The sequence below is a fragment of the Cherax quadricarinatus genome, chromosome 6, assembly GCF_038502225.1.
Source record: "Cherax quadricarinatus isolate ZL_2023a chromosome 6, ASM3850222v1, whole genome shotgun sequence".
Classification (NCBI taxonomy): domain Eukaryota; kingdom Metazoa; phylum Arthropoda; class Malacostraca; order Decapoda; family Parastacidae; genus Cherax; species Cherax quadricarinatus.
The window spans coordinates 19,808,130-19,820,853 of record NC_091297.1 but is presented as its reverse complement, the minus strand read 5'-3'; the positions used below and the strand labels follow the sequence as shown (position 1 = coordinate 19,820,853).

Genomic DNA, 12,724 nt, shown 5'->3' with positions numbered 1-12,724 from the left:
GTCTCTGACATGTATTGTGTGCAAAGTCATGGAGAAGATTATCAGGAGGAGAGTGGTCGAACACCTGGAAAGGAACAAGATTATAAATGAAAACCAGCATGGGTTCATGGAAGGCAAATCTTGTATCACAAACCTCCTGGAGTTTTATGACAAGGTAACAGAAGTAAGACACGAGAGAGGGGGTTGGGTAGATTGCGTTTTCCTAGACTGCAGGAAGGCCTTTGACACAGTTCCCCACAAGAGATTAGTGCAGAAGCTGGAGGATCAGGCACACGTAAAAGGAAGGGCACTGCAATGGATAAGGGAATACCTGACAGGGAGGCAGCAACGAGTCATGGTACGTGAAGAGGTATCACAGTGGGCGCCTGTTACGAGCGGGGTCCCACAGGGGTCAGTTCTAGGACCAGTGCTATTTTTGATATATGTGAACGACATGATGGAAGGAATAGACTCTGAAGTGTCCCTGTTCGCAGATGACGAAGTTGATGAGAAGAATTAAATCGGACGAGGATGAGGCAGGACTGCAAAGAGACCTGGAGAGGCTGGACATGTGGTCCAGTAACTGGCTTCTCGAATTCAATCCAGCCAAATGCAAAGTCATGAAGATTGGGGAGGGGCAAAGAAGACCGCAGACAGAGTATAGGCTAGGTGGACAAAGACTACAGACCTCACTCAGGGAGAAAGACCTTGGGGTGACCATAACACCGAGCACATCACCGGAGGCACACATCAACCAAATAACTGCTGCAGCATACGGGCGCCTGGCAAACCTGAGAATAGCGTTCCGATACCTTAATAAGGAATCGTTCAAGACACTGTACACTGTGTATGTTAGGCCCATACTGGAGTATGCAGCACCAGTCTGGAACCCACACCTGGTCAAGCACGTCAAGAAGTTAGAGAAAGTACAAAGGTTTGCAACAAGGCTAGTCCCAGAGCTCAAGGGAATGTCGTACGAGGAAAGGTTAAGGGAAATCGGACTGACGACACTGGAAGACAGAAGGGTCAGGGGAGACATGATAACGACATACAAGATACTGTGGGGAATAGACAAGGTGGACAGAGATAGGATGTTCCAGAGAGGGGACACAGGGACAAGGGGTCACAACTGGAAGCTGAAGACTCAGACGAGTCACAGGGACGTTAGGAAGTATTTCTTCAGTCATAGAGTTGTCAGCAAGTGGAATAGCCTAGCAAGTGAAGTAGTGGAGGCAGGAACCATACATAGTTTTAAGAAGAGGTATGACAAAGCTCAGGAAGCAGAGAGAGAGAGGATCCAGTAGCGATCAGTGAAGAGGCGGGGCCAGGAGCTGAGTCTCGACCCCTGCAACCACAATTAGGTGAGTACAATTAGGTGAGTACACACAGTACACAAGGGGAAGAGGTAAAGAAACTTTATATGGAATTGAAGAATTGAATGTGTCAAAGGCAATGGAATCTGACAAGGTGTCACCATGAATCCTTCAAGAGGGAGCAGAAGCACTGTCCAAACCACTAGTTGTGATGTACAGTAAGTCAATGAACATTAGACGGTTGCCGGAGATTTGGAAGACAGTGAATATAGTCCTCATATTTAAGATGGGAGACAGGAAAGATTGAATTACAGACCAGTTGACCAGTTTTCTCTGACATGCACACCATGCAAGGGAAGTGAGAAGTTAATGAACCAAAAACCAGCACCGGTTCAAAGATGACAAATCTTGTCTTACCAACCTGCTGGAGCTTTTTGACAACGTAACAGATGTGGGACAGCGGGGGAAGGGAAAGAAGTTTAGGTGGATTATATTTTCTTAAAACTGCAAGAAAGTTTTTGATACTGTGCCTCACAAGAGACGGGCAAAAACTTGAAGCGCAGGTAAGAATAACAGAAAACGTATTCTGGTGGATCAAAGAGTACCTTAGTGGAAGGAAGCAACGAGTTATTGTCAGGGAAAAGATGTCGGAATGGGGAAGAGTAACTAGTGGGGTTCTGCAAGGATCGGGATTAGGACCAGAACTGTTTCTGCATTATGCTACTCTTCCTTATACGTACATGTGAATGAACGACCTACCAGAGGGGAATGAGTCCTCTGTGTAAAATCTCAAGAGACTATATATACGGTCAAACAAGTGACTTCTCGAATTAAATCCGAACAAATGTAAGGTCATGCGAATGGAAGGTGAGGACAGATTGGACAGCATGGGCAAGTGAGTTTATATCCTGCTTGGCTTCAAGACGAAGCTTTGCTTGTGATATAAGAAGGTTTTTTTGGGGGGAAAGGGAGGGATAGTGGTTTGGTATGGGGTAATATTCCATGGAGCGGGGAAGTGCCGCTGTTGCCTTACTTGAGAGATCATGGTCCAGTTTTTATGATCCATCTGGAAGAGTGTTCACCAGAGCTGAGGAAAGTTTGGAGGGCTTCTGTGCAAGTGTTTGGAGGGCTTCTGTGCAAGGATTTGAATGGGCTTACATGAGCAAACTGACCCCAATGAGGCCATTTCTTTCAGTGACACGATCTCTGATGTTTGGGTTATCAAGTTCTTTCCGTATATTTAGATTTTGGCAGTACGAGGGCATCCTAGGATCCTCATTGCTTCGTTCTGCAGTTTTTTTTCCAGCCCTCCAAGCTTCCAGTCAGACATGAATGCAAGTAGTGGCGCAGCATAATCAACCATTGATCTAATATAAGCAGAATACATCATTTTCACAATTTTAACATCAGCACCATACTGGGGATGATTACCTGCCGCAACTCTAAGTGCTCTCAGCCTTTGTATTGGTTACAAAGTCCAAGTAGTGGGACCTCAAAGCCTTGATACCTGTATCTGGTTGCATATTCTAGTCGAGACCCATCACGCAACTGCGGACTGCGCCTCTCTCAGTCTAGAGGAAGATGCCTGTTATGTATGTTCGTTTTCTCAGCAGATATAATCAACCCCAGGTCTTGACACGAGGCTAGTACACGGTTAAGAATCTTTTGGGTGTTGGAGATTCCGATGTGTGAATTATATCAGCAAAGCTAAGCATATAATGATCGGGTTGGCTAGGCATAGCAGTAAGACAGAACAGAATAAGTATATATGTGTATGTATGTATGTATGTATGTATGTATGTATGTACGTGTATGTACGTGTGTATACGTGTGTGTGTGTAAGTGTGTATACACATATTAAGGACAGTTTTGAAACATTCACACCAAATATTTATCACTATTTATCCCAGCCTAACATAGGTATGACTGGAGGGGCAGATCTGCTTCATTATACAACAATCAGATATGACCAGACAGCACTTGACATCTCCATAAGCTTGCATCAAGTCAGGGGGACTGTAGCCAACACCTCCAGACGCAATATGGAACATCTTGGCAAATCAAGAGCGCACAACATCGGTACATCTTTCTCCAAACCAGAAGTAGCTACGTGAAACAGTCACCTCACCAAGCCTGAAACAGGTCATCACAAGACGCTGTGCCTGACTAATACATATACATGCACACTACCCTGTATAAGGAGTGAAGAAGTCACTCATGGCAAAACGTTTCCTGAACGTCTTGGTTAATGCATACTTACAACCTAGCGGTATTGCCATACCAGTTCCATGTGTTGACACAATTGATAACTCAAGAAAAAATGGAACAGAATGTAAATGACTATCACAAGATACTGTATATAAATACATCTGATAACTCTTTTGGTTTGTGTTATGCAGACAAAAACAGTATCATAGCTTTGCTGCTCTTTACTTATTATTTCTTTAAGTATACTTATATATATATATCAGTTATGATTATTTTTATTACCTAATGTCATAAAATTTTTACTTTTGTTCTCAGCTGGGAGGGCGATAGTAATACTTTATATTTGGTTATTTCTTATAATGAAGTTATGTAAGCACACGACAGGATGACAACATTGTGACGGTTGCAACATGTAGTTTCCTCACCTCTGTTCCCGAACTCACATTGACTAGTACTGTAAAGGGGCATGGCCTCCTTAACCATCTCACAACTTTCATTTATTACCTGTATTTTTCATGCTCTTTTGATGTGTGGTGAATATGGATGAGCGATGTTGTGTGTTCACCCATGGCAGCATCTTAGAAGCTTCCAGAAGACACCTGGAGTGAGGACTGCCTGTGTAACTGTCTCTGTCAGAGCTAGTACTTCTAGTCGTTGGATATACTCTCATCACTCTTGTCTGACTATTCTCCTCTCTTTGCTTTTGAGTGTTTATTCATGGTTTTCCGTATGTTTACACAACTCTGGTGGCGAGTCAGTAAGTGTAGTGGTTTTGTGGGTTTACCTCACAAGGGTCATATTTAGGATGCATTTAGCCGTCTTTTGATGGATGCAGTATCATCCTCTCTTAATTCCTTTATTGTCCAGAACCTTGCTTCAGATTTTCAAAATTGTATTCATGGTTCACGAAATCGTAATAACACGATTGCAAAAAACACAGAGTATAGGTGGGTTTTAAACCCATGGGGAGTGAGGCCAGTGCATAAGCCACTGGACCAGCTGGCTACAATAAGATTCGTCCAACTCGTGTTATTACGATCTCGTGAGTCATGAATGCAGCTTTGAGGGGACTTGAGCTCGAGTTCGTCACGGCCACTCTGGCGAGAGATTCATCTGTAAAATCTTGCATTTGTGATCACAGTGGTGGTTCATGTTTACCTCCCTTTGGTGTATAAATATACCTAGTTGGATTAATCTTGTAGGTGAATGGTTCACAGAACCGACACATTGATAAATTAGACATGTGCAACTCTTGGGTATCTTTATTAAGGAAACGTTTCGCCACACAGTGGCTTCATCAGTCCATACACAGGAGAAGCTTGAAGAACAGGAGCTTCTCCTGTGTATGGACTGATGAAGCCACTGTGTGGCGAAACGTTTCCTTAATAAAGATACTCAAAAGTTGCACATTTGTCTAATTTATCAATGGATTAATCTTACTGTAGCCAGCTGACCTAGTGGCTTACGCACTGGACAGTAGTTGTGGGACTCACTCGCCATGGCTTCAAACCCCACCCGTACCGTGGTTTCAATTTTGCTGGCTGTATACTATCAGTCAGGACATATAGTAATTACACTTCCTAGGGTTGTAACTGGGACTTTGTATACCCACCTCAGGGTGTTTGATGATCGCTACTGTTTCGTGTTTGTTCTCGTGTTTCAAGGTGTTGCCTACTATTTCACAACATTATATTCATCTTGGATAGGTTAAGGTATTGTTGATGTTTGGATCACGTGTAATATACGTACCAATAATTTTTATTTATGGTATAGTTGTAGTGATACTGCTCCTGTGGGGAGCAGCAGCAGGATAATACTGCACCACCTCTCGGGGCCCTTAACAACAACAGTAGTTTGGTGTGTCATGGGCGCCAACACATGGTGTGTGATTCTCTTCTCTTCTATCCCTATATTAGTGATGCAGATTACATGGTGAGTTTAAATATGTGGCCTGTAGTTGTAACTTTTCTCTTGACATATGCAAGACATCACCATCCCTGTAGAAGCCGTTATTAGATGTACTAGTACTGTTGTTGCAGAAGTACTATGAAGATTCTATGTTCAATAAAGCCTAGACATAAGGCCTGTGTTTCCATCACAACAATTTATTGAACATATAATCCTGGGCTACCTGGTGGTGATCCTGCGCTAGACTACATCACAACATGGAGCGTTTACTGAAACCTGAGAGGCTAGACTGTGACCCCAGCTTATCAACGGCTGCTCAGGAATGGAAGCACTGGTTTATGACTTTCGAAAACTTCTTGGGAGCCCTTCCTAAAGAAGATCTAGATAAACTAAGTCTGCTCATCAATTTTGTGTCACCAAAGATATATGAGGCTATTTCTGAGTGTAATACCTACGAAGATTCTATCAAAACCCTCAAGTCTCAGTATATTAAACCTACAAATGAAATCTTTGCACGCTATCGCCTTGCAACTCGCCGCCAGCAGATTGATGAATCCTTAGAGGAATACCTTCAAGCACTGAAAATTTTAGGTAAGGACTGTCACTTCCAAGCAGTGACAGCTGCTCAGTATTGTGAAGAGTCCATCAGGGATGCTTTTATCAGTGGCCTGCAATCACCAATAATAAGGCAGCGTTTATTGGAGAATAAAACTCTCGACTTAGCCGCTGCCTTTGACCAGGAAAGAGCTCTAGATTCAGCCCAGAAGAATTCTGAAGTATACAGTACCACTCAGCCTTCTCGAGTGGTAAGTGCTGCAATTCCTGACCAAGACTCTTGCAATGAAGTTACTGTGGAACCTGCCTCAGTGACAGCAGCAGCAGGTACGGTGTGTTTCTTTTGTGGTTTTTCAAGACATCCACGTCCAAAGTGTTCTGCTCGTGAAGCAATGTGCCGTAAATGCCACAAGAAAGGTCACTTTGCTAAAGTATGTCGTGCTAATGCATCAACAAGAGCTAGTGCCTCCACACATTCCAGTGATCATGCGACACTAGCAACAGTGACTTCTGCGGCTACTCCAAATTCACTGTCAAAGGCAGTTGTGAAAGTATTCATCAAAGGAACAGAAGTAGATGGTCTTATTGATAGTGGCAGCTCAGTGTTTCATCAATCTTGACTTAGTTAAACGCCACTCCTTGACTGTACATCACTCATCAGGTACCGTTTCCATGGCCTCAACATCTCTCTGTATTCAGACCTTAGGGTTTTGTAAGGTAAATCTCAGAGTTAATGGAAAGGATTATCAAGATGTACATTTAGCTATTCTGCCACAACTGTGCTCTGATGTTATCCTTGGTCAGGACTTTCAGAAGCTGCATGGTAGTGTCACCTTAACATATGGAGGTGAACTGCCTCCTCTTGTTGTCTGTGGACTTAGCACTTTAAGGGTAGACCCACCAAAGCTGTTTGCAAATCTTACCGCGGATTGCCATCCTATATCAGCTAAGTCACGCCGCTATTCTTATGAGGATCGGATGTTCATTGAGAAAGAAACTCAGAGGCTGCTGAAGGAGGGTATTATAGAACCGAGTAATTCCCCTTGGCGTGCACAAGTTGTTGTTAAAGATGATTATAGGAAACGGAGACTGGCTATCGATTACTCTGAGACAATCAACAAATTTACACTTCTTGATGGGTACCCTCTACCTCGAATTGATGATACAGTGAAGAAAATTGCTCAGTACTGTGTGTTTAGCACAACTGATCTACAGAGTGCCTATCATCAAGTCCCTATAAGGAATGAAGATAAACCATACACAGCATTTCAGGCTAGTGATGGCCTGTATCAGTTTACCAGAGTCCCTTTTGGAGTCACCAATGGGATAGCCTGCTTCCAACGAATTATGGATTCACTCATTCAGGAAGAGCAACTCATGGGAACTTATGCGTATTTAGATAATGTTACCATTTGTGGCAAGACCCAGGAGGAACATGATGCAAACCTTGATAAGTTTTTGGAAGCCGCCAAGAAGAAAAATATCAGTTACAATGAGGAAAAGTGCACTTTTTCAACTAAAAGGCTTAGCATCCTTGGTTATGTAGTGGAAGGAGGTTCAATATTCCCAGACCCTGAACGACTACGACCTCTACGGGAACTTCCAATGCCTCAAGACAAAAAGTCACTCCGAAGAACTCTTGGTCTCTTTGCTTATTACTCACAATGGATCTACAACTATTCAAGTAAAGTCCGCCCATTGAGTGCTACTACATTTCCTGTGACAAAGGAAGCAGAAGCCGCTTTCCATAATCTCAAACAGGACATTGAAAACTCAGTAGTTCAAGCCATTGATGAGTCCCTACCATTCAAAGTGGAAACGGATGCATCTGACATTGCCATTGCTGCAGTCTTATCTCAGGCAGGACGACCAGTAGCCTTCTTTTCGAGAACTTTTCAAGGATCAGAGAAATGTTACACTGCTGTAGAAAAGGAAGCCCAGGCCATCATAGAAGCAGTTCGCCACTGGAGGCATTATTTAACTGGTAGACATTTCACCATAAGGACTAACCAACGGTCCGTGATGTATATGTTCGACAAGAAGCACAAAAGTAGGATAAAGAATGACAAGATATTACGCTGGAGGATGGAACTATCGTGTTATGGCTTTGATATTCTGTACCGACCGGGTCAAGAGAACATCTCACCTGATGCATTCTCTAGGTCCCACTGTGGAGCAGCATGTCATGATTTGCAATCACTCTCAGCGCTCCACAAGGCTTTGTGTCACCCAGGAGTTACACGCCTGTACCATTTTGTCAAATCAAAGAACATGCCCTACTCAGTGGAAGATGTGCGACAAGTGATCAGAGCATGCGGAGTATGTGCAGAGTGCAAGCCAAACTTTCATCAGCCAGAGAAGACTCATCTCATAAAATCCACCCAGCCTTTCGAGAGACTGAATATAGATTTCAAAGGACCTCTACCAAGCACAAATCAAAATAGGTATTTCCTTAACATAGTAGAGGAATATTCAAGGTTTCCCTTTGTATTCCCCTGTGCAAATATGACTGCTTCAACTGTTATTAGTTGTCTTTCACAGTTGTTCTCTATTTTTGGTATGCCAGCTTATATCCATTCAGACAGGGGATCCTCGTTCATGAGTAACGAACTTCAGGAGTTTTTGTCTAGTAAAGGTATTGCCTGCAGCAGAACAACAAGCTACAACCCTCAAGGCAATGGTCAAGTGGAGCGGTTCAATGGTACTATATGGAAGGCAGTTACAATGACATTGAAGTAGCGCAATCTACCTGTTCAACACTGGCAAACTGTCCTACCTGATGCTCTTCACTATTAGATCATTGCTGTGCACAGCTACTAATGCAACCCCTCATGAAAGACTCCTCAACTATTCACGTCGTTCCTCTACAGGAGCCTCCGTGCCCACTTGGTTATGTCATCCTGGACTCGTTCTCCTGAAGAGTCACCGTAGGATGAACAAGACGGATCCTTTAGTGGAAGAGGTAGAGCTCCTGCAAGCTAATCCACATTACGCCCACATTCGCTACCAAAATGGTGAAGAGACTACAGTATCTACAAGACATTTAGCCCCAGTTGAAATCCCCATTAGTGTGGAATCTCAAGATACACCAATAGATGTGAAAGATGCTTCGTTTTCTCCTGGAAAGCCCCTTGAGACTACCCCTACGGAAATAGAGGATTCTGCTCCAGCAGTTAGTCAAACCCCGCTGGAAAATATTGAACCTGGTGAAGAGGCTCAAGGGCTACGAAGGTCGGGACGTGTACGCCGCCCACCTAACAGTTTGGGAAATTACTGTCTCTGATATTTTAGAAGGGGGAGATTGTAGTGATACTGCTCCTGTGGGGAGCAGCAGCAGGATAATACTGCACCACCTCTCGGGGCCCTTAACAACAACAACAGTTCGGTGTGTGTCATGGGCGCCAACACATGGTGTGTGATTCTCTTCTCTTCTATCCCTATATTAGTGATGCAGATTACATGGTGAGTTTAAATATGTGGCCTGTAGTTATAACTTTTCTCTTGACATATGCAAGACACCACCATCCCTGTAGAAGCCGTTATTAGATGTACTAGTCATTATATTTTGTTGTTGCAGAAGTACTATGAAGATTCTATGTTCAATAAAGCCTAGAGATGAGGCCTGTGCTTCTATCACAACAATAGTTGATGTTTGGATCACGTGTAACATACGTACCATTAATGGTTATTTATTTTACTGTTGATGTTGGATCATGTATAATACACGTACCATTAATGTTCCCGTCACAATGTACAAAGTGTAATCCTTCATTTCACTTATTAACTGTAAATAAAGTACTGTAAATACACTCGAGAACTAAGATCACTTTTTGTTACTATTATGATGACTACCGATTTATTAAATGTACTAAGATCCTTTTTTCTCTCTAGACGTTAAACTAATTTCAAATAATTTGTTGACATTTGACTTTTCTGGACATTTTATTGTTTGTCTATGATAATAAGAAAGATTCAAGTTCATCAATACTGACCTTTATATTACGACCTACATGCGGGCTGTTGTGCTTCGGATTTTAGGATCATATACAATGACTCAGGTTATAAATAGTAATATGGTTTCTGGGATTATTGCCCCCCCCCCTGGACCTGGGATCATTGCCCCCCCCTGGACCTGGGATCATTACCCCCGGGGCCTGGGAACATTCCCCCTCCCCCCGGGGCCTAACCGCAGGCAAGACCTCATTAACCCTTAAACTGTCCAAACGTAGATCTACGTTTTTTCAACATTTGAAAGTATGTAAAAAAACGTAGAGTTTCTTTTTCTTTTTTTTACATTTGAAAACTTGTAAAAAAAACTTTGATCTACAATTTTTTTTGTTATATTTGAAAATATGTTAAAAAAACGTAGATCTACTTTTGGAGCACTACGCATGTGAACGTAGATCTGTTTGGACAGTTTAAGGGTTAAATGGAAATGAAGTATTTCAAGAATAAGAACTCGCACAAGAAAGTAGAGGAGCGTTTTGAACATTTAAGTATTTTTACTTCTAATATTACATGTTCAAGAGACAGAAAAAAAAAGACCATCAATCCTGAAACAGTACAAAACATTTTACAGACTTCCGCTGCACTGTTATAAGTAGATGGTACTTACCAGGATAGTTGATGTCTGTAACTATTAGAAACTAAAAGAAATAACTAATTATACAAGACAGGTCACTATGAGTATGAGCCTTAAGTACACACAGATACTAGAGTTTGTGTTGCGCTCACCTGGTAAGTGTCTTGACCCGGGACTCCACAGCTCTGTGACGAAGGCAGATCCTTGTAAGTGCAGCTCCCACCTCCCGAGTAGCACCTGTACAAGGTAAACAAACATTACCTCAAGTGATCAGCACCATCACCTACCCTCACCCTCCCTCCCACATTTCCGGCACACGTACAAAAAAAAATCACAAAACAGTAATGGAGGAGTACGCGAGCTACATAAAATTATTACTTAATACATGGTTTCAATATTAGATATGGTTAAAGACCGCCAGTACTCCCGACCATTTTTATGAAGGAAGCAGGACCAGGAGCTCAGTTTCTAACTACGTTATCTCAATTCTTTAATAAAACTACGAGAACCGCAACACGCACAAAACTGAGAAAGACATGAGCGCTGTTAATGCTTGACGTTAATAACATAGTAATGATATAACACTCAACTATTTCTCTCCACACAAAATGCATACCATCCTATGCCTTGCCGCCTCTCACCACCCTCCATATACATTACTTCGCACTCACTGGTCTTGAACTCCAACAGCCACGACTTGAACCTTTCCTCTACACTTAAAAAAATGCAGAACTTTTGAAGTTATCCTCACTTCGTATCATCCTTATTAACTTATTTGTAAAACAGCAACATGTCAGGGCGGAATTCCTCAGGAAAAGCCGCTACAAAAATCAGAAATATGGGTCTCTCCATGGATCCATGGGTGTTGCTTTAGTCTCGTGCACGTGTGTGATAGAAATGGTCAGTGCAGCAGTGACGTAGTGTTGACGGTACACTGATGGGTAACAAAACTGAGCATCAGTCACTATGGGGTCACAGTGTACAATTCCTTCTGACAGTTTATCCTTCAGTCTGCTGTGTCTTAGTCTAATGTGAAACTATTTAACATTACTCAAACAGGATTTCCCTTCTCTAGTACGTGACGACGACTCCCCTCTAGGACGCGACGACTCCCCTCTAGGACGCGACGACGACTCCCCTCTAGGACACGACGACTCCCCTCTAGGACGCGACGACGACTCCCCTCTAGGACGCGACGACGACTCCCCTCTAGGACGCGACGACGACTCCCCTCTAGGACGCGACGACGACTCCCCTCTAGGACGTGACGACGACTCCCCTCTAGGACGTGACGACGACTCCCCTCTAGGACGCGACGACGACTCCCCTCTAGGACGCGACGACGACTCCCCTCTAGGACGTGATGACGACTCCCCTCTAGGACGTGACGACGACTCCCCTCTAGGACGTGACGACGACTCCCCTCTAGGACGCGACGACCACTCCACTCTAGGACGCGACGACCACTCCACTCTAGGACGTGACGACCACTCCACTCTAGGACGTGACGACCACTCCACTCTAGGACGCGACGACCACTCTAGTACGTGACGACCACTCTAGTACGTGACTACTAGTACGTGACGACCACTCTAGTACGTGACGACCACTCTAGTACGTGACGACTACTAGTACGTGACGACCACTCTAGTACGTGACGACCACTCTAGTACGTGACGACCACTAAACTCTAGTACGTGGCGACCACTAAACTCTAGTACGTGGCGACCACTAAACTCTAGTACGTGGCGACCACTAAACTCTAGTACGTGGCGACCACTAAACTCTAGTACGTGACGACGACTCATGTGATTGAACCTCCTCCAGAGGTTCAATCACACACCTTAACACACTACACTACTACAATCATACCATCACCCACCACACCATCACCCATCATACCATCACCCATCATACCATCACCCACCACACCATCACCCATCATACCATCACCCACCACACCATCACCCATCATACCATCACCCACCACACCATCACCCATCATATCATCACCCACCACAACATCACCCATCATACCATCAGCCACCATACCATCGCCCATCATACCATCACCCACCACACCATCACCCATCATACCATCACCCACCACACCATCACCCACCACACCATCACCCATCATACCATCACCCACCACCCATCATACCATCACCCATCACAC

At 43.7% G+C, this 12,724-nt stretch overlaps 1 protein-coding gene across 3 annotated transcripts in view; it reads right to left on the bottom strand.

The window, feature by feature from the left end:
• Positions 1-12,724, bottom strand: part of mim (missing-in-metastasis) — an 867,287-nt gene that overhangs the window by 250,361 nt on the left and 604,202 nt on the right. For all 3 annotated transcript variants that reach the window (XM_053781651.2, XM_053781657.2, XM_053781665.2), the window contains exon 4: positions 10,698-10,782. In XM_053781651.2, the coding sequence (XP_053637626.1) occupies positions 10,698-10,782 (85 nt within the window). The remainder of the gene's footprint in view (positions 1-10,697; positions 10,783-12,724) is intronic.